We start from the raw sequence: 23,524 nt of genomic DNA, 5'->3' as shown, positions 1-23,524 counted from the left end.
AAGATGCCCACAAGTGGCCAGAACATGTGGAATTAAAAAAACTTTGTAAAACTTTTAAAACCACTGTGAATAAGATGTTGTTTCATGGGAAACTCTAATCCAATACAGGCCACCAAAACACACTTTTTTCAGATCTCGACTTAAAAAATGCATCTTTAAACATGAAAAACACATTGACCTCATATGTATGGTAATATGAACACTATGTGCCTGTGTTTTAAAGGAAATAACTTCACACAGTTAGGTTGGGGCTTTATTCATTTAATTTATTAAGATGCTACATAATCCAACCAGGTTGGGTTGTTTTTTGTACACCAGACTACTTGACTAAGAGTATTGATCATTTTTTTTCAGATAGACTTATTTATTTATTTATTTATATACATACAAAACAGTATTGTCACTGCTTACATCGATCACGGTGATGGACAGAGACTCCAGGGCAGGTCGGTGTAGTGCGTTTTACAATCAAGCCTGGATCACTTAGTGTTTACACGTCATTATTTTTGTTTAATCAGTTTTTCTTGGAGCACCCAATTGGTGGAGTTTACTGCATCAAAAGGCAGCTGTAAGGTCACATAAATGAATAATAATCTGGTGTTCTTCTTGTGTAAAATGTTGCATGCTCCAACCAGGACACACTAAACAAGAACAACTTTGTACAAGTACTGTATGATCCAGGTCTGATAACCCGAGACAGAAACTGCAGCTCGGGTCTGCTCTGCCCTCCCTCTAAGCAGCAAGTCATCCGCAACCCAAAAAACTTTACAGAGATACAGTAGAAACACACACTCTTGTTTATTTTTCATTTTCTTATCCACCAGTCAGACACATCGTCTTCCCCTACACTCAACAGGAAAAGATGGAGAATTGCTCCCGTTTTTCGGCATTACTCCTTTTTCTATCAACCGTTAACTCATTTTATTTGGATTAAGCAGGATGAAACTGATTATTTGATCAGTGAAAATCCGATAATATGTAAATTTGGAGATGAAACTATTTGAGAAAGTGTCTTGAAAGTCTCACTTGTTTTGACTTTCCTCTAAAAAGTAAAGTGTGATCTTGTTGTCCCCTCCGTGCTGTAGCTTGACTGTATTCGTTTTCCACTTTAGCTTAAGGTTTTTCACTTTAGCTAAACAAAAAACAAACAAACAAACAAACAAATACTACTGCAGGAAGATCAGAGACACTTTTAAGCTTAGTGCATTAAAGCTGATGTTTTAACACTAATAAGCAACAAATAAATGATGAAAAAACACAGACCCTAAACAAAGATTTGCAGTGGTCTGCAGAAAAACAAACCAACAATGGATAGTTAAAAACACTCATCTGATCTCTGTCCACAAATAAACAGATGCCAACAAATGTATGGCTCAATGGGAAAATATGAGATGAAAAAAAAAACCTGGAAAAGACCTGTTTACTGGTCAGGACACTGTAATGGGACCTTTTAATGGAACCATTTATTCTACATGCACCTCCTGTCCATCTTCAGTGTTAATGTACTGTTATTGTACCTCCATCTTGGCCTGAGAATAACTTGCCCAAACAGATCACAAGGCAAGGCTTTCATCCAAATTGTACAGAAATGAACGAATCCACAATTCATCTAGCTGCAAAGTTCTCAAATGCTTCAAACCTTACGAAAGACAAAAGAAAAGTTTAAATAAAACCATAAAACTGAAAGAAAACACAAAAGAGAAAGGAAAAAAATAATAAATCAGAAATGTAGTTGTGCAAACCTACAATCAAATGACATAATCACCATTATAAAAGCAATTAAATTAAATTCAAAAGACCAGATGCAACACTGTGAATGCATGCAAATCAAACCCCCTTTGACAAGCGGGGATGAGGTGAGCAGGGTGTGATAGATGATGGGAGTAAGGTAGGGTGAACAAAAAAAAAAATCAAGGTGTTTCTACAATCAAAGACAGGATTTTGCAAAGCCTCTGATTGGAGGAGAAGGTGTGATAGCCCTGTGTGTAACCCCAACTGTGTGGATCATCTCTGCGGTATATCCCTTCCTTAAAGGGAGTTTCGCTAGAAGGACACCAGGATATACTGTACAGCGGGGCCGTTACATATTCATTTACATTGGCGCTGGCCTGCGTCGTTTAGAAAAAGAAACAACGTTACACTAACATGACATTCGCACAGTTGCAAACTGACTCAATCGCACCAACACGACCTCGCCGGTGTAAGAAAACCTCTTGATCTGAACAACTAAAGTTAAATCAAGCTTCCATCACCCCTCCCCACTCCCACCCACCGCCCCCCACACAACATCATCTGTATACATGAAACTTTGGGAAGAAGGCCAAAATGATTTTGTGATGATTACGTAGAGGCAAGACCTGTAACAGTTTTTGTTCATAGGATGACTCATTTTTTTTTTCCTTTTCATCTCACATTACCATTTCAATGTTGTACATAAATGAGACTGAATCAAAACTAGTACCACCCCCCACCCAGCAGACTTGGCATTTCCAATCCAAAATCCCAGATCCTGTTTGTTTTCATCCCACGAAGCATGCTGCGGCCAACCAAACTGCTGCGCTCTACAAGGCCAACTTGCCTACGATGACGCCCACCACAAAGAAGAGAACGAGGAGGGCCACCGTGCGGGCGTGCAACCCTTCATCTTTCTTCATGGCGAGTGAGGCATGCTGAGGTGACATGACGTTAGTCTTCCTCATCCGGAGTCCATCATCCTCCTGAAATGAGGACGAGAAGGAGAGCAAAGAAAATAAATGAGAAATGATGCAAGGAAGTGCGTGGGAAGGGGATGATGGGAAGCAGCGGTTGGGCAGCAAAATTAAGAAATGAATGTGGAAAGACGAGAAACAAAAATTGATGTCAACGAGGGGGTTAAGAAATGGTCAGTTTGTCAATCAGTTTGATAAGGCAGTATTCATTTATTAGCTCAGAGAAATACGATCTGATTAAATAACCAAATGCCCTGAGGAATACAGAAGGCGCCAGGCTTTAACACACTTCATTTCCCAGCAGCGGGTAGGGGGCTCTCTGTTAGTTTAATCTCAGCCGCAGGAGCAGCCAACAGTCGTTCTGCCTCTGGCAAGAACTTAAAGGGGTGGAGGTGGTGGTGTTTGACGAGACTGGATTTAATCTTAAAGGCTGTTAGGGATGTCACTTCTACCAGTGACAAGTTTGAAACAAATACACAATTCTTTGAACGTATTGGAGGGACATCAGGTTTGCGTGAGAAACCCTGCACACTTGTTTCCATCTGTGAGACCGTCACAGAAATCGAGCAAAATGAGGGGAAGAAAAATGAACCGATGCTGTTCTTGAGTCATCATACTCACTCTGATTTGTTTGTTTTCTTCCCGTAGCCTCTGAGCCTCCATCTGCAGCCTCTTGCACTCCTCCATGATCTTTTTTACCTCCCCGTCATCCAGGGTGGAGCTCAGTGACTTTGCAGGCAGCGATGAGGACTCCGACTTCAGCAAGCTGGACGACATCATCTTGTTGGACTCCATGTCATGCTGTAAATGGGTCACAGAGACGGACTTTGAAGCAATGCACTGATTGTTGCCGCTCACATGCTTAGAGTCACAACTTTGTGTTTACATTTGGAGACTTGCACACAGGAGCGAAGGGACATGGAACCAATGTGAGTGAGTTAACTCAGAGGTACTTTTTAGAAGTAGATCAAGCTGGTTTCTATTAGCATTATCTCTGTTGAACGAACTCTGTGGCACACAGTGTCGACTGGTAGCCTCGGGAATATATTGCACCGCTCATAATGAATTGAAAACAACTACCGAGGGTCATTTTCCCTCCTGCTGTTAAAAAAACTGGTAGACTAAGCCCATATCAGTGGCGATATAATGTCTCTACAGCTGAGAGGAATCGGTGGTCTGAGAGGAATCACAAGAATAATAAACTACATGTCAAACTGAACAATGCAGCTCTCTGAAGGGGTGTTGATCCCTCTGGCAGGAGCAGGGAGGAGGAAAGTGGGACAAAATGTAGAAATAGATGAAGAGGGAAAAAACTTTCAAAAGGAGGCAGGCAGGGCAATAAAATGCTGGATAAAAAAGGATTAACAACAATGCTCCATACACAGCCTCTCATTCTGACAAATATTAAGAAAAAGAATGAGCTGCAGAGGGAAAAAAAGTCATTAAGGACATTATTCAGAGGTGTGCAGTGCAAAAACCAGCAGTTTGATAGAAAATGTATGACATACCTACAATTGAAAATAGTTAGAGGTACCCTCCTTAAAAAAATCTCTTGATGTCAAATCTGCAGATGTATGTATGCTCACCGTTTTTTCATTCTCCGCAGGCATCTCAAAAACACACCTCAGCTTGGAGTCCATCAACTCCTCTGGCTTCGCCTCCTTCCACTGCAGAAAACCACGAGAAAAAAAACAAGTGTACCAACATCCTATCATTGTCATCGCAGCACTGTGTAACACATCTACAACAACAACATCTCCTCAGGTTGTCAGACTGATAAGCTGCTGATCTATAAAACAACTAATTATTGAAAATGTGTGATGGTTTGAACAAAGCACGACACAAAATGTAGTTAGCAGGTGTAGTTAGCTGCTGACTGAGAGAAAGAGAGAATAAAATTAAATGAATATACATTACTTTTTTGATTTAATGATTGTGGTGTTTTTATTATTTCCTTCCTTCCTCTACAATTAGAATACATTATACTGAAATTATACTGTACTGTACTGAAATGCAGTATTAAAAGAATAATAATAAATAAACCGAATCATGGGGTGATTGGTGGGGTAGTGGGTTAAGCAGCCGCCCCATGTACAGAGGCTACAGTCCTCGCTGCAGCTGGCCCCGGTTCGAGTCCCGCACCGAGCGGCCCTTTGCTGCATGTCTTCCCCCTCTCTCTGCCCCCTGCTTCCTGTCTCTCTCTCCAACTGTCCTATCATTAAAGGCATAAAAAGCCCCAAAAAATAAATAAATGAATAAACCGAATCATGATACGTTGTATCAGTTTACACAGCAATGTTGTACCAAACGTGTACTACAAAGATTACATTAATAAATATAACAATAAGTCAAAAGAAAGCCTTATTTGTAAAAAATGTTTTAAAGCAGTCATTTTGGACTTCATGTTAGTTCAATGTAGGTCATCAGGGAAAATTTGCATTTAATGTGTCATTTAAAGTTTAATGCCTTCACACTTTAAAGAGCATCCAGTGACATTTCCACTTCAATGAGTGCGATCTGCAAAAATCACGTAAAATCGTTTAAATCAAAAGTTTAACCATTTAAAATGTTGATACAAAAGGCTCGGCACTTGGAAATAAGCACTAAATATTTGGAAATATTTAGGATTTGTGAGGTTTTACAATGCTTTTGTGAGTATTGTGCTTTCTTATTAATTTCTCTGGTTTTAAATATTAACTTTGCCTTTATTTAACTTTTCATAGACAAAAGAACATCTGTTCTCTTCATCATTTCCTGACTTCATGCATACATGCAGTGTGAGATAATGGACATAAATGTACCATCAGTGGGGCTTCAGTCTCTTTGTTGTCGTCGTCTTTTTACAACCACACTTCCAACATCTGCTTTCAGTGTGACATGTTAACAGTCATAAACTCACTAAAGCTTAGCCTTCGTGTGTTGTCTCTTTTCTAACTGCCGACTCACATCCAGGTTGGGAGAGGCAGACAAACTCAGCACAGTTACACTCACAGTTGAGTGAAAAAAACAGATAAATATAAAAATATGTGAATAAGAGCAGTGTTCTTGGGAATTCGCCTATATAAATACACACTTACACTTTACTGTTTTTACCAAAAGATGCAAAAAGATAGAAAAAAACTCTGGAGCATGTACAGAGCGTATGGACCCACTTAAGTGTGGTTGAGCATGCAGGGGTAAATTCAGGCAAAAATTGAATTATCTAGGGGTGTTCCTCCGGTTTGGAAAAGCTTCATTTGGTATGATTTCGGTTGAACTAACGTGTTTACATGCCATGCAAAAGTTCAGCTTTGGCTATCCTAACACAATAATTTAAAAACATGCACACAGTCTCTCTTTACATTGAAACTCAAGGTATGTTGCCTCTGTAAGCTTGAAGAAGAGGTAATTAAAGCTTCTTAAAGTATACAGAGTAAAGCATCCAGGGACACTCACCACTCCCTCCATGTCGGTCATGTCATGAGGTGCTACCATGGACTGGACCATGAACTTGTGTTTGCTCTTTTCATTGGGATCGTAGTCAAAAGGCTGCAGCATTACTGAAAAACAACATGAGATTCACCGTCAGTAAGAGAAGGAAAACATTCATCCTGCTTACCCGAGGTTATGTTTTCAGAATGCTGTCTAACTTTTTCCCTCAGTTTCAAAATGTTTAAACAGTGCAACATCAAAACAATGATGCTCTACAGGATTGCAGGAGACTTGACTGTCTCCAACGTATCACGTGATACGTCTAGAACATTATTGGGACCAGAGAGATGGAAAATACTGACCGTTTCGATTATTAATGTGGTACCATCAGCATAAGATCAACTGTATGTTAACAACATGCTTACCAACAAACAGATGTGCTAATCCACCTTTCACTGAAGCTTAATACCAATCAAAGGTTCGCACATTTAACTGATGTTGTGAAGATGGACGTAATTCAACAAGTTTTTCCTTTTCATAGGATAGATTAAACAAGATATAAACATAGAACCGTTATTTCTTGTTTTTTTTGTTCACAAAAATGCAGAGAAAAGTTACAGGTCACAGCAACCTTTATACTAGTAATTTCATTTTGTTCTTTAAGAAGAAATTAAACAAGAAAACCCCTACATTTACACAGATCTGGTTAGGCCATTCTGGATAGATGCAGCTTTTTTTGAATTTCCAAAAATTGTCCATCCTGATTATCTCATTTAATCATATTGTACTTGCACAAATTATTACTGCCACAGTGTATTTTGCATGTTAATGAATTAGAATAATTAACTCTTATTTTTCATTTCAGGCACGTTTGTCAACTGGGCAAATAAAATATATCAGCCAACTACCAAAAAAAGCTTAAAGTCGAGGCTTGAAACAGGATTTCCCCTCATAGAGATAATCTCAAACAGCCTCAGTTTTATTCCCTCATTTTTCCCAATTCAGTCATCGTGGCAGGAAAAATGATGTGTATTGTTAGTATCATCTGCAGTGAACAGGTAGGATTTGCAAGTGAAGCTCAGCAGCATCAAAACATCTGGTTTCCCCGAGTGTAAAGCCTTGAATGCCAGTAATTAGCCCAGGCCTTGTGTTTTCTTTGCAAACAACTTACAATTCTTTTCCCTTATCCAACTTGTGTGTTCACTCTTCTGATTAAAGAGGAACTGGTGAGAACAAAATGCCCCTGTATTTGTCAAACTGTAAGCTAGGGGCTTCCCGTGTTCGAGGCATTGGACTTGCCCATGCTGCTCACAAAAAGTGGCAGGAATGATTTATTTCTGTGTTCGTGTTACCATGACAATGATACAATGACAGATCTACAAATACCCTCGGGGGTAATCTTTCTAACAGCTTCTAAGCCTTTTTTTCCTTTCCTTACATTATATATTGCCCTAACAAAAAGCAGGTGTGGAGTTGGAATACAACTTGAGCCTTTCGCCACACCAGTCCTTGCAGTCAGTGGTGTTATTTGATGTCATTCCAGTAACTGAAAAGGTATTTTAGAGCTGTAACAGTGATTTATAATGATCACTTTCTCATGTTGTCAAAAAGGTCTGGAATAGCCATGAAGATAGAAATGGCTTTAAATGGCTAATGATTTCCCTCCCTTGACTACAAGTTTAAATCAGGATGTAATTGAAAGACACATTTTGAAGTAATTCCCAACCATGTCTACAACGCCTGCATGATTCTTTGGCTTTCACTTAAAACAAGTGAGCTAAATTCAAAGTTAGCCTGGCTATCAGCTTGGCTTTCATATACGGTACATGCCAGTTCTCCCTAGAGTAGTGTTGTGCACCATTTCAGCAATCAGTGTGGCTCAATATTGCAAATCAGAAACAGACGGTATGAACAGATTGAGAATGTCCTGTTTCAGTCAGTCCTAATTTGCGAAGCCATCCAGCTCGGGTCCACAGAGACAACACCAGTGAATGGAGGCAGGAAAACATGCAAGTTCTTTCAGGAACACAGAATAATGTTAAAAGGTCCGGGCCAAAGCTTGTGATGGAAAAAAACAGGGCCACCAAAAGGGTGGAAGTCTTTCAAATCATACAGCCTTTGAAAAACACCTTTAGAAAGAGCTACTTCTGCTAATGGCATGATTCAGTACTCTTACTTCAAACTGGGCAATCATTAATAAAACACACAGAGGCCAAATATAGTAATCACCAGCTTTCTTGTTTAAGATGAATGACGCCATTAGAGGGGTGAGGGGAGTAAGAAAACTTTAATTTCCTGTCACTAATTAATTGTGTCCTCTGAGAAATTCTGTTCACAACAGAATTCCCAATTACTTTACAGTGAAGTGCTTACAGAGGTTGACCCTTGGCTCATGTTGAGTAAGGGATTATTACAAGGCCTGCAGAAGATTATCAAATGAAAGAGTTGCCTTAACCTGATGAAAACTTATCTGTAATTTGGTCCATTAACTGTCAATAAAGAGTTATAAATGCAAACCTCAAATTTTAAAGCCATTATATTGCAGTTATTGTAAAACTTGGAATATCTAAAGTGATTTCTCTGCATCCTATTGATAAGTTTATTTATTGCAAATTGCAAGATGTTGAATATTTTAAGTTGTCTGTGATTTTCTGCTCCCTTATTTGACAATGACAGCATGGTGGCAATGTTGATTTCACTGGACTCAATCAGTAAAAATGACTATAACGAGGCTACCTTTCAATCTGTAACATTTAACAAAAACAATTCAAATTAGAGGAAAAATAAGTCACATCTACTGTAAGTTTGTTCTTTAAAAAAAATAACTCATGGCTACCTTAGTCTGGAACTGATCATATCAGGCACATTTATATGACACAAGTGAGTGCCAGTCCAACCAAAACCAGACTTTTAAATGCATGTAGGCATGTTGGTCTGCCCATAAATGTACAAAATTGAGCTTCTTAAAAACTGAACTTGCACACCCAGATAATGCAGTTAGGGATTAAATCATACTGCATGTTGGGAGTCAACTAGACTCAAATGGGCCAACGCGCTCTGCACTTGCTCCAGATATAACACATGGCACTACAGGCATTTTCACACATGAACACTGGAGATGTTCAGGAGAATGCGGAGAAAATTTGGGCTGGGGTTTTTCTGAAGTTGCTGTTAACACATATACTTCTGCAAAAGATGTGAAGGAGGGGTGCAGGAGAAGCACAGGAGGCCATCCGATGGCCACCTTTCTTGAGTCTGGTTCTGCCAGAGGTTTCTTCCTGTTAAAAGGGAGTCGTTCCTTTCCACAGTCGCCTCAGGAATGCTCAGGACGGGAGATTGGACTGAAGACTCTGAAGTTTCGGTGCAATCTGTTGGTTTCCTTAGCTAGGAAATTGTTTTTGAATTGGCTTTGAATTATTTTGAAATTAATTATGATTACAATTAATTGAACTCCAGTTGGCTTGAATTGGACTGTATTATTTAAGTGCCTTGAGATGACATTTGTTGTAATTTGGCGCTATATAAATAAACTGAATTGAAAATTGAATTGAATGTTACGAATAGCAACTGAGGCTTATTTTTATGGCAATATCAATATTCTATCGAGTAACAAATGGAAAGCAACATAAGGTTAGCACAAAAAGAGAATAATAAGAGTTAATAATAGAGCTACGTTCTGATCTTCTGACCCAGCCTCCATTTAGACTGCAGGTGTAGGTACCAGATCGGCTCGGCTGCCAGATCGGCTCGGGTTCCGTCGTCGTCTGATTACGTCACACAATATGGCTGTCCGCTTGAATGGGAGTGCATTGTGATTGGCTTTACGTCAGACAGTTGTGATTGGCTGTAGTAGCCATAGTAACCGTAACTAGGCGCTGTGTGTCGGAGAGTTTTTTTCTCTGCCTTTCGGTGATCGGCAGCAGCTATGGAGAGCTTTTACGAAGAAATTAAATATTTCCTACAAAATAGTGTGTACCACACCTTGACCACCACTAGCCCCAAACCTTTAAAATCTAGTTTTTTTTGTTTAATCATTTTGGCCTTGGTTCACTCCGAAGAGAAGCTTAATTTTCAGTTTTGTGTATTGTTTGTGTGCTGAGCAGCAATAACCTCTTTGACTATATGCGTGTGGACTCCTGCATATAAATGTACATAAAACTTGTAAAAATTGTTCTGTTGGATATGTGTGTATATACATACACTACATATATATATATATATATATATATATATATATATATACACACATACAGTCTAGGTAAATAAGACAAATACACACAATGAAAAATTAGCTTAAAGAAATGGCATCTATCTATCTCTCGTGAAAGTCGAACGCAACGAAGTTTGTCTGTGCCAATCTCAACTTTCTTTTATTAATTTATTTTTTTTATTAAAGATTTTTAACAAAATGTAAAGAAACATGTGGCATGTATACACAAATTGGCACAAAAAACGAGCCAATCACAACTGTCCGACGTACAGCCAATTGCAATGTACTCCCATTCAAGCGGACAGCCATATTGTGTGAGTGTTCAGCAGACGACGGACCCCGAGCCGATCTGGAAGCCGAGCCGATCTGCTACCTACACAGGCGTTAATGCTTTATTCCTTTAGATTCAAATTTTTGTTGGACTGGTCACATTACTTTTTTTTTTTAATGTGGCCAATATCAGATTTCAGTGTCAACTGTCCTGTACTGTACCACAGTAAAAAAAAACAACACAGACGCCATGACGCCACATCCATCATGTTTAATAAAGACCGACGCAGACATGTGGCAACTTCTGCCTGTTCAGAAATGTGATGAACGTCAATCGAGAGTGACGTAGAAGTCGCCTGAATACTGCACAGACTGAGGTCGCATTGCAAAAAATCTGTATCTGTATCTGATTTATTACCACACACTGAAAAGGCCCAAATTGGAATTGAAAAAAAAATGACTTGATCATGTGACTTGTGCTGTTCATACTGTCCTGAAAAAAAAAATATAAATCAGATCCGAGCCACAAACTCTAGTCAGGAGTGTTCTCACCACAGGTTGGTACCTTGGTCGAACATACATGTGGGACTTGCTGTGATCTATCAGGACAGTAGTATCTACCTTATTCATTCAGGGAATCAAAGTAACATTACACGGACTTTGTATCAAAAGGCTTGCAGGATAAAGTCAGTTTGATTCCCCTGACTGATTCAGACGTTTCCCTTCTCACATAGAGTTCCTCTAAGTATCGTCTTAATAAGCTTAATAAGGTGAATGTGTGACAACGGCTTAAATCACAAGGCTTCAACCTTATCTGCGACCGTAACCTCGTTACACTGATTCAGAGAAACTTGAGAGAGAACAGGGTGTTTCCTGGCCACAATGTTCAGTATTTCTCAAACAAAAGCCCCGTCACAGATCAGCAAACCTTGCAGACAATAACAATATGGGAATGAAGAAGAGAGTTTAGTCTAGCAAAGCTGTGCAGATAGAGGCCTGAAGAGAAAACTCACCAAGAGCAAACTATCATAAAACATATTCAAATTCAGACTTCTCACAATAGAAGCCTATTGAACCCCTGATTGTGCTCTCTTGAGTCTGTCTCATTCAATTAATTTCAAATGGAAGAGAATAATGACTACAAACCACCCGGCCCTTTTCAGGATGAAAAATAACCCACGAGTCACCGGCACTTCAATCAAGCGCATTTAAAAAAGACAGCTTCCACTTTAAAAGCAGAACTTTGTTATGAGAATCAAATTGATGGGTAAAAGAGCTAATGTGGCCTCTGAAAATGAGAAAAGAGCTCAGGGCCATGTGTGACTTTCAAGCAGACATGTTTTATGAAAATAGACTCGGATCTCAGTTATGACAGCTGAATTAGTCTCTTGTCCAGTCATAACATATGCCCATCGGAAATGAGTATATGGACAAGTTAATTAAGTCAATGGCACTATCCAAAGCTGTCCATAATATTTCATACAAATTCTGACATATTTCCACAATAAGTTTAATATCTGTAGACTCTTTTTACGCTTTTTACAACATTCATGTCACATAGTTTTCCTCTTGGATGCTGCTAATGGCAATTGAGCTCAACAACATTCCTGTGGTCATGGCTGAAATCAGCATATAGAGTTACAGCACAGCTGAGGTACAAAAGCACTGTGTGTGTAGCCTTTGCTAAGCCAGCAAAAGAAACTTTATGGGTTTGTAGGTATTGTGTGGTAGACATTTATCTCTTGCATTGAAGCCAGTGGATGTCTATAAAGCTTTTGTGCTTCCTTGTCACGAGCATACGAGCTAGAAATACTGGACAAACTGGACTGCAACAAGCAACAGAGCTTATACAACCGTTTGAAACAGAGGATGTAGAAGAGAGATAAAGATGAACAATACTTTTGTCTGAAAATATGGAGTCAAGTTGCTCAGGGAAAGAGTATTTATGCTTTCAGAATATCTTTACAGGAAACATTTCCAATGTATAATTTCGCCATAACAATGACTGAAACACCCAGAAACTCTATCTCTATCTTTTCCACTCAATAGTGCTACAGAGTACAGGCAAAGCATTTTGAAATGTTATTAAAACGCCGGTCCTCCCGAGGCAGTTGTTGCACAGCTTCTGTGATTAAAAGGTCCTGCAAACCCTCAAAGTCGTTTTGATTGTTCAGACCACATCCAAAGTGTTCACGCAAATGAGGCTCATCTCCAGGCCAAGACAGCATGCAATGCTTTGTGAGTACAAACATCAAAGAAATCCATTTAAATGGACTCTAGGCTGTATTGAAGGCAACAGGGACGACAAGTCATGTAACGTATGTCTTAGATAGTCGATGCTGATAGTATTTTGACATACTGTTTATGTGGTGATTTAAAACAGCACAAATTTTGCATGCCAGATTAAAATGTGGAACCTACTTGCCGGACGAGAGGAGGGATATACTGGGTACTTTTCTACACACCCACATACACTGAAAAATGTCTCATCAAGCAAAAGAAGTAAGACCATCGAAGCAACTTGAACATGGGTGTGTTGGACCTTAAATATACCTATTTTTGGTCCCCATTAAAACAACACATGCGTTTAATTTTAAAAGGCACATTTCCTGTAAAACAAGAACCCACACATCATTGTTAACCTGTCAATTGCATTGCTTTGATAATACTATGAAAGCTTGAGTGCTTGCTGAAAACAAAAATAAGTTACAGAGCACGCCTGTAAATTAGCGAATGGGACTACATTTTCCGAAAAGTGATCTTGTTTAGGGACTCGAGCCGGTGACCCCGGTCGGCCTAATAAGGGTGACAAATGACGGAAACTGACGGAGTGGACTCAGTTGGTTTGTCACCCAATGCTGACTGCAGGCACCAGTGACACAGTTTGCAGTTGTTGACACCAGATAGGGGGGTTGTAAAATGAGTCTGTGGCTGTAAATGGCAGACCTGGGACAGTATGGAAACATTAGCCTGTACCTCTCCTTCTTAAATTGCATGAGTGGAAATACGGCCAGCTGGGAGTGACTTTACTGTGGGGACAGGAAATTTCCTGACAATTGTGTAGAAACCCCTTTATGTCTTTTTTCCAAATGAAGAACCAAACAAAAGTCACATATGTTATTTCTAGCCACAGGTGTTACAACTATACTCCTATCTAAAATATTTCAGGCTGATGGACAAATAATTTAATCAAAAGCAGGAGTTCATTGCTAAAGCTACTGTTGGCAGCTTGTTGTCTGTTTTCTCACTACTTTATCCATACCTGAGACATTGATTGAGGTGCCAGCATCGATGATTCCACTGTTTGGCCGCACACAGTACCGGCGCGGCGCTGTCGTCTTCACCTTGAAACACACATTTCTGTCTGTAGGGTTGGCAAGCTTGAGATTTGTAGTGATCACGTCTGAGAACGGACCTGCGAAAAAAGTAAACATAAGTGACACTTAACGCATATTTAGTCGAAGAGAATTTGAAGAGGTCTTCTAGAAAAAATCCAAAGAGAGCCTTGTCAGAATGTTTTATGTCCTCTAATGTAAATAATCTTAATCTCAATCATTGATTGAACTAAAAAAGGATGATAAAAGACCCTTAAGGCCAGATATCTACTAAATCTTCACAAAGATCCTCAACGGAGGGGTTACAGTCTCCCTGACCACACACACACACTGATTTCCAAATACCATTCCTCAGTCAGATAGCTCGAATGCCAAACGCTGGGAAAACAAGGTAAATCAAACAAGACCAATGGAGAATAAACCTGTCACTGACACACTAACTCAAACAAGCTTGTAGTACGTCTGAGCTGGAGTGTGAGAAAGTGAATTATTAATCAAAACAAATGATCAAGATTAATCAAAATCTACATCCATCATATCCTAGAACAGAAAAACAAAAAGCTACAGGGCACACACAGTTCTTTATTTAAATAAAAATACTTTAAAAATACTTTTAAAGTGTGCATATAAAGCAGGAACGAGCTAACTGGAACTTTTTAGAATCAAGGTAATATTGAAGTGAATTAGGTGACCCGGTACAAGTGGGTTAAGTCTATTATACAGTACTGTGCTAATTCTTGAGGCACCCCTCATATCTTTACATATTGCTTCCAAAGAGCTCAACTTTCTCTTAATCTGGTTTTGAGCAGTAGTTCTCCATGTTTGCTCAAGACTTTTGCATAGTACTGTAAATATGTGACATATGTGCCAACATGTTCAAATGTGGTCTGTCAGGGTCAGACTGGATGTGACTTTAATGTTAATAATGCCATCTAAACCTTATTTCTCCTGACATTTGGCTACTTGTGGTTTTACCGCCAATTCAAATAATTTGTCTTTTTTAAGTTTGAAGGTTGCCTGTAATTAATCAGCACAGGGCTCCAGACTAACGTTCTACTAGTAGCATTGACGCACCAGCACAAAATTTAGAGTTCATCCTAATCAGATGCCCAGAGCAGTGCGGAGGCACAGCGACTCTACAACAAGATCCCCTGGATGTAGGAGTTCTTCACATTGTCTCTAAGGATGAGCCTGGCCACCCTCTTCAATATAAGTACAGGTACTGATGGAAAACACCAGAAAATGCACAGAATCATGCAAAATGGACCAACTTATGCCCTGGGAGACATGTTTGGGTATGTGTCCTCCTCTGCCCCTCTATTGAAGGCTAAGAGCTTCCAATTCTTCTGCAGCATCTCTTTCTAACATATATGCAGAAAGTTTTGTTACATATGAACTTGAAGACATCTGGTTGTCCAGGGCTGCACCGCTGTAGCAAGAGGACTTAATTTAGCTTTCTCTGTATTTCATACAGGCAGTATACTTCCAATTACCTGGTACTGTAGCCTACCTGTAGCTATATTCTGCACTAGAATCTAATAAGAGCTTTTTTTTTTTTTGTCAAATACAAACATTTAAAAAAAAAGCTAAATTAAATCCAATACACACCATGTAATACACAACTGTGTAAGATTGACAACTGATCTGAATATGAGAAAGTCCTCTATTACAGCAAATGTAAGTAAAAAAAACAAAAAACAACAGAGATCAAGCTAACAGAGCAGCTATCGTGAATACAACTTTCTTTTAAAGACACACGATTCGTGTGTTCATATAAATTATTCAGAGTGTAATGCCATGGAAATTGGGGGGGGGGGGGGGGGGTAGCAACAACAGAAGGACTAACACACTCAGTATAATTACCTGCACTGGTAAGTCAAGCTACGGTTATAAGTCCTGTTATGGTATATAAGCTCTGGGTGAGAATTGCTTTATTGACTGAAGTATTTCCAACTGCTAAGATTATTTAGAGTCCAAGGTCATTTTGGACCTTGAACAATGTCCGGCACTAAAGGAGTGAAGAAATATGAAGACAAGAGAAAGACGACAGCAGAGGAAATAACCACCACATTAACGTAGCTGACAGATACCACCACCATTTAGCCTAACTACTGTATCCAAACTGAAACTGAGCTGCTTAAACTTGAACAGGAAATGCACATAAGGCAGTGTATTGTCTGGGGTCCAGTAACTTAATATTTGCACAAGGTAAACTGAAAATGATCAATCACTACTCAATGAGGGGACCCTTGAGCAAAAGTCCTCGAGGACTTCACGTCGGTTTGTGAGCCCAAATGAATTTTCTTCTCTCTCCTTAACTTACAGCTCACATACTAATAAACATAGTGCCGACAGAAGCTTTTCAGACCATTTCAGCTTCTCTACATTTTGTTAAGTTTCAGACACATCTTACAATCTTACAAAAAACAGGTTTACAGAGTGTTACTTTAAGTAAAGCACTGAGATATCAAATTTTGATAAGTATTATAAGCGGATCATTAAAAGAGTAAAGTCTAAGCATACATCCTACAATATTTGTTATCAGTCAGAATAAATGGACTCCTGATCCTGATGAATCAACACTGACTGACATTTATCCACTCAAATGTATTTAATGAAAATGATAGTCGTTACCAGGAATAGTTTATATATATATATATGTCTTTTTTAATTAAATGTACAGATTTTATAGTCAAGCTCAAGCACAAATTTCTTCATTCAAGTAGAAATGTCTTTTTGGCTCAGAGACATAAGATTCAAACCTGATCCTAATCTAAAAAGAGCTGATTGGATGAGCTTAACCTGAGAATACTCCGCACAATAGTAAGAAATTGTTCTGTATAACATGGTTAAAGGCGGGGTAGGGGATCTTTTTCTGGAACATTTTTTTACATATTGCTTGAAATACTCTTCACACCCCCATTGCAACCAATTAATTAAAAGTTTTGACACAAATATGAAAAGTTTTAGTGGCCTCTAGAACGTACAATCTAGGAAAAACAGTATCCAATCATTGTGAACGGACCGTTCACAATGATTGGATACTGATGCCGTCTATCAAACTGCAATCTGCTCCTCCCTCCCCCTCCTTCTCCCTGTGCGCGTACTCTGCTCCGTGAACGTCCAGAAGCTTGGCAGGAAGCTAAACTAGAGCCAACTTGGCTAGCACCTAGCATTATTAAACGTATAGTTAGCATAAACTAAATACTAAATACGGCAACGATCGATGCTTGCTGTCAGAACAGCGCTCGTGCACCTTCGTGCTCGTGCGCGTTCATGTACTCTAGAGGCGTGCCTTCGGGGGAAAAGTGAAGAAAAGGGTTGGGACTTTTTACCGGTGTATTTTCAAAATGCAGCTTCGCTGGACTCAAAACTCCAGGATCTCCTACCCTACCTTTAAGGCTTATCTGCAGGTTATGACAAAGACGAGTCAAAATCTGTTGGACATGAGAGCCATTTCGTGAATGAGTCGTAAGAAAAGTACAAAACACATCTCTAATCCGACTAATGCAGTGACCTTGAAGAAAGCCCACTCTAAAGTGTCTTCTAAGAAGTTTATCAGCACATTTTGTGCAGTGTGCATCCTTGCCAACATCCCTCAACTCAACAACTGTCATTCTCTATACCCAGCCTCCTCACAGTTACTCCTGTTTTTTTTCTGGCAACAGTTTCTCCATTGACAGCACACTGCAGGGACTCTGTAACAATAGCTAACTGGCGAGAGGTTGTCACTCCCGTTTTTTTCCCGAAAACTCTGGCAAGAACACACCTAATTCATAGTCGAGCACGTAAACAAATATGTGCTCTCAAACTTAGCAAATAAAGTGCCCACACCACACATTTAAGATCAGAAAATATATAATACTGTTTTGGTTTAAAATAATTTTAAGAAAAGAACAAAAGTACTAAATAACTTCACTATGAAACCAGCATTTCTTATTCAACTAACCTTTTTTTTATCATGTTTACAAACCGCACATATCAGACTGGCCAAAATTTCTTATCAAGTATAGCTCTCTAACAAAGCCACAAATGAGCCTACCACAGCAGTTGTTTCAGGATTAGGATTAGGTTTGCTGTTAAGAGCAGTATGCTCGCACTGCTTGGAAACATGGAACTACATCAGAATTAGCCCTTACACTAGATTCAAGATAAAGTTTCAGCTCAGCAAACATTCGGAGCAACTGACACTTCCCGTCCCTGTTGAGCAAACACAGAGAGGAAATTCAGACCTTCACAAGCTTGGCTTTACATCTGAATGATTTTAATGAAAGGGACTCGAGCCACGCCGACAACCGGACACCTGATCTACCATTTCCTGAGACTTTTTCAGGATAGCATCCAACTCAAGAAAACCACAAATGATACGTAAAAACTATTAAGAGAAGCTGATATTTAAAGCTGCTCTCACACAAAGTTAGATTTTACAAACAGCAGATAGAGAATGAGGCCATTTTTGGTAAAGTTCTGTTAACATTTCTCCTTACAAAAATTGAAAAGTATAACAGTCAAATTGAAAAGTAAAAAAAGTCCAGCTAACATTTCAGAGTATTTGGTCTACAGATGGTCTGCACTTGAGCCAAGTTGAGACTAACGGACCTAATCCTTATTTCCTGAGGTTTCACACTGCGTGCCTACACATTACTTTGGGCTTGAGTATATGCATGTGATTTGTGGTATTGTCTAGTGTATTAGGATACATAAATCCTTCTGTCTTGTTAACAACTCAGCAATAACACACGTGATAACACAGTTTATCTAAAATACTGTGCTAAGATTTAAGGCTTGAGGATTAAATTCTTATCCAAAGTCATAGAGAGCCACAAAGAAATACAAGGAGAACAAGAAATCCTGCAAGAGATGTTATAGCCTTCACAGCCAAGTCTTCTTAACCACGCAAAAACGAGTCTAGGATTACATAAAGAGATACTGAGACAAGTTAAATCCATAGAAAAACTGAAGCAAGATCTCCTACCTGCAAAATACCTCAACAGCTGATCAAAAATGGACATATTAAAACTATTGCTTCAAAGGAAAAGGTGGTTGATTTTGGTTTTGTGTTTTCCACATTCAGTATGATATTAAACGATAAATAACAGAAAATTAGTCATTGCATTTGTTAAGCATCTCCGCTTTACTTTTGCACATCATACACCAATGTAACATACCAACTTCCATCACAAAGAATCTCAAAAAATGCATCCGGTCACCAGCTCTATCTGCAGGTAATGATAACAACGGCCCTTCAGGTTGATGGATTTTTGATGATAATTTACAAGTCAAAACAAACTACCAACATATTTGTTTTAGTGTCAACAAATACTACAAAAAATGGAATAAACTATTAGTTTTGCCTGTTTAGCCAAAGCTTGAAACAGATACTCCAGCTGTCATAGTTGTCCCAAAAACTCTAAATAAGCCTAAGCCCTGCACTGGGGGACACACTGCTGTGTACAAGTACATCATTTCACCCCCCATCTTAAAAAAAAAAAAAGTAAATAAACTCACTGTCAATATTTGCATACTCAGTAAGAACAATGGACCTGAGGCAGAGAGCTGGAACAGTTGGGAATTACAAACAAACTAACACATTCATTTCCCACAATTCAATGGCCTTATCTTTTAATTCTTATTGATTAACCCAACCTTGGGTTTAAAGTGATTACGAACAGGCTTAAAACGAGAAATATTATTGGAATACAGCTTCTCTTTGCACAGCTAAAATAGGCCATGGTGCATTCCTGATTCTATGCTGTAAAAGACTGGAAATGAGGAAATAACAGCCGGAAAAGACTGTAGTGGGACCCAGTTTGGCCTATTGAATAGAACTGATAATGAAATGAAACAGGAAAACAGAATACATTTCTATCTGCAACAAACAGGTGTGTTAAGTCTAAAGTCATGTCTTAGATGGGAATTTGAGTATCGGACGCACAGATTATGTTATTTTAAGCAAACAATATCATCACCTAATTACTGTCTTATTTCGTGCGAGGAAGTGCAATCAACTTATTTTATTTTCAATTGCAATTGTGGATTCCAACAATGATGAAAACAGGATAATCAAGATAAAACAACAATCTTGAAGACGCTTTCGATTTTTTTGTGCGTGCTATATGCGTGCACAAGCTTTTCCTTTAGAGTCCGAAGCCTTCAGCCCTCTTTTCAATCCCCCCAAATCTTTGCCAGGATGCTGCAAAATTAGTTCAGCTAAAGCCAACGTGACAGATAGGTAAAAAACTATATATCTCTTTGGAAACACTTTGATTGTCTAAAGAGTCTAATGAGGATCAACATCTTTTTTTTTTTTTTTTTTAAAAAGATGAATAATTTCAGAATATTTTCTAATAAAATCCAAACATACAAACATTTTATATAACATAACCCATAATTTTTACCACAATCATGCAGCTCTTATCCAATAAGTAATCAATCAAATCAGTTTTGGTGAGAGCTTGGTTTAAAGTGCTTCACTTCAGTAGCTATTATGTCAAGCAGGGTCATCACTCCTTGTTGTTGCTGTAATAATCATCATTTCAGCTTCACAAACCAAACACATAACTACATTATAGCCTATTGAGGACACTTCTGGGTTATCTACAAACACACTCCTCATAAGTGGCAACATTTGATTGTATCAAACAACTGAAAATAGTATGCGATCCATCAGCCTCTTAGTCATAAAAGAAAGTTTATTGTTTCAAACGGTGGGAGAGCTGTTTAATCTGTTGCAACAGGGATACAATAGTACCATAAGTGTGTCTATGTAACATCATTCTGGCCTAAAGCAACGTGACATTTTGCAATCAAATGCAAAGCCTAACTAAGATGTCCGTTAGTGATTATAAAGCTCAAATGATAAGGGTGGTAGGCATGTTAATGGTATTAAATAACAGCGGTTGCCCAGTAATTCCGTCCTGTGAGCTGTCAACTTATTCGATGACAGCTGCCTGGCCAGCAAGGCGAAACAGCCAATCAGAGAGCGGGCTAATGGTAGCTAGCTAGAACTGCTAGGGATGTTATAGCTTATGAGCACTGAAATTATGCGAAATTATGGTGGAAAATGACATGGTCACATAAAAACAATTAACGTTTTTTTTTCAAGCAGATAGACGTGTCAAGTCTTGCAGGTGTAAATTGCTTTAGAGCCAGCTGCTGCAGGATAAATGTGTGACAGGGCCTGGCTAACCAAGCAGTTTAAGCTAATCCAGCTAGCTAGCTGCCAAGCTGTCAGTTGACCTGCCGTCCTTTCAAAGCAGCCTTCGTCTTTCCACGTAACGGCAATATTGTCAAAATATGTACTGCAGCCTCTATCCGGTTTGGCTATCCAAACAGTGGACTACCCCCCCACTTCCTAACCGTGCTGGCACAGGCAGCCCCCCCCCTCCTCCGCCTCCTCCTCCACCTCCTGTCCTGTCCACTGCCGGGCCCTCCCCTCTTACCTCTGAATTTCAGTTCGTGCTGAGGCTCCAAGAGCAGAACCTGTTCCGGCCTGGCCATATCCCAACAGCTGGAGCGGGGTTATCTCACTGCAACCAGTTCCTATCGGCTACCCCCGTTTTAGGATATTGTTGAATGCTGCAAAGTCAGCAGGGTTGTTTTATCAATGAATTAGCGGTGGATATCCCGGTCCCCCGGTCACAAGTGCTACTCGAGCTGCTAAAGGCTGCTGTGATGCAGCAGGAAGGGAGTCAGCTTGGTGACGTCACTGCCTCTGCATAGTCTCCCGGCGGGGAGGGGTGAGGAGGTGATGCCGGGGTGCACCAAGGGCTGTTTGGACCACGACCCTCTTTAGTTTTTAGGGAACCTGAACCCGGCATTAGGACGTGGCTAATAGGTCCGGGTTGTTATTTCAGTTCCAAGAGTTGGGCTTCAGATTACCCACTGCAGACACCCTCAGGAATGTAAGGAGAGCTCTGACTTTGTATAAGTATATGATGTAAAATAAATAACCATAGTGGGCGCTTATTTAGTCTATAGTAACAGCTGCTAGGATAAAATATATCAAATTATCACAAGTGCAGGTAGTGTTTATGCACAAAATGTCCCTTGTGGCTTCATAATGGGCCTACTCGGATTATTTCTGAAGTATCGGGGTGTAAATATTATTCAGTTAGTTGACAACCTGTGGAATTTGTTTCTCAACCTATGGGTCAAGTCCCTGTCAACAGTCATGTGATAAATTTGAAAGGTCATGACATAATTAGTGACAGAAGAATCCTGAAATTCCTTTAGAACACAGATTTTTATGATATTTCTCAACTCTTTTCTGCCCATAGCCACTTGCAGCAGCCGAGGATCAGACTGCCAAAGCCCCCACCTACGACCACCACCCAAACCACACTATACTTATTTCTTCTGCAAGTTGCGTTTCCACAGGAAGGTGCTCCTGTGTTAGTCATTCAGGCTGTCTCTAACCGGAGCACCCCACAGGCAAAAGCCTGACCACCACATGTTTGCCAATCAGCCCCTCCCCAAAGCCTGGCTCCAAGGTGAGGTCTTGAAATCACTAATAATCAAGACTGTCCTCCTCCTAAAAACAAACAAATTCTTTGCTCATGCAGCCAGAAACAGCCTATCGTGATATTAAAAGAAAACGCAACCTCCAGTGGTTGTGAGAGAACTGCATATTAAAGGGATAGTTGGCCTCTTTTGACATTAAGCTGTGTGACATCCCATATTAGCAATATCATTTATTAAATTTGACTTACCCCCCGCTGCGTCCTGTGAGCCGAGTTCCAGCCTCGTTTTGGCGTTGACGAAGGTAGTCCGGCTAGTTGGCTGGGGCCACAAAAATAAAGCGTTTTGCTTCTCAAAACAATATGCGTTCAAAAGAGTAATACATTTGCATCACAAAATAAAAAAAAGTCAGACCTCACAATCGCTTGGCACCATTTTCTCTCTCCCTTCGTATCACTACGGGCTGTGTAAACTGTGCAGACCGAAGTGCAGACTGAGCAGTCCCCTGCTTCCGAGCAGTAAACACCGTAACAGGTGCGGCTATCGGCAGGTGGCTGCACGCATTGATATGAAGGTAGAGAAAATAGCGCCAAGCGATTATGAGGTCTGACTTTTTCCTGCACAACGATTTTGTGATGCAAATGTATTACTCTTTTGAAAGCACATTGTTTTGAGAAGCAAAACGCTTTATTTTTGTGGCCCCAGCCAACTAGCCGGACTACCTTTGTCAACGCCAAAACTCAGCTGGAACTCGGCTCACAGGACGCAGCAGGGGGTAAGTCAATGTTTATAAATGATATTGCTAATATGGGATGTCATACAGCTTCCTGTCAAAAGAGGCGAACTATCCCTTTAAGTATAAAAATGGCATCCGTTAAGGTTTCTCACATTGTGGAGTAGAAGTATGCATTAGCATTAACAGAAATACAACTCAAATAGAAAAACCTAAGCAGAGTATTAGCAAGTTGAAATTGTTCATATTTGCTGTTGTATTACTTTTTTCTACCTTCTTCACTGAGCTGTAATGTGAAATAATAACGATGGGTGTAACCTTGCACCAACTTGAATTCTACTTTGACGTGAAAAGAACATCCATGCCACAGTTGTGAAGGTTTTATATGAGGTGAAAG

At 39.6% G+C, this 23,524-nt stretch overlaps 1 protein-coding gene across 1 annotated transcript; it reads right to left on the bottom strand.

The window, feature by feature from the left end:
- Positions 1–245: 245 nt before the first annotated feature.
- Positions 246–21,625, bottom strand: vapb (VAMP (vesicle-associated membrane protein)-associated protein B and C). Its single transcript, XM_075461549.1, has 6 exons — positions 21,377–21,625; positions 13,862–14,014; positions 6,144–6,247; positions 4,295–4,375; positions 3,330–3,509; positions 246–2,717 (listed from the first exon to the last, which is right to left on the bottom strand). The coding sequence occupies exons 1-6, from the start codon at positions 21,432–21,434 to the stop codon at positions 2,562–2,564; spliced, it is 732 nt and encodes a 243-aa protein (XP_075317664.1). The 5' UTR covers positions 21,435–21,625; the 3' UTR covers positions 246–2,561.
- Positions 21,626–23,524: the final 1,899 nt, after the last annotated feature.

This window comes from Odontesthes bonariensis, chromosome 3 (assembly GCF_027942865.1).
Source record: "Odontesthes bonariensis isolate fOdoBon6 chromosome 3, fOdoBon6.hap1, whole genome shotgun sequence".
Taxonomy (NCBI): domain Eukaryota; kingdom Metazoa; phylum Chordata; class Actinopteri; order Atheriniformes; family Atherinopsidae; genus Odontesthes; species Odontesthes bonariensis.
The sequence above is the reverse complement of the archived record's forward strand: the minus strand, read 5'-3'. Positions and strand labels throughout refer to the sequence as shown.

Coding starts and splice junctions, on each gene's coding strand:
- vapb (XM_075461549.1), bottom strand. CDS start 21,434: ATGGCCAGGCCGGAACAGGTTCTGCTCTTGGAGCCTCAGCACGAACTG. Junction 4,376..6,143: donor TGACCGACATGGAGGGAGTG/GTGAGTGTCCCT, acceptor GGTTTTCTGCAG/TGGAAGGAGGCGAAGCCAGA. Junction 3,510..4,294: donor CTGCGGAGAATGAAAAAACG/GTGAGCATACAT, acceptor ACCCATTTACAG/CATGACATGGAGTCCAACAA.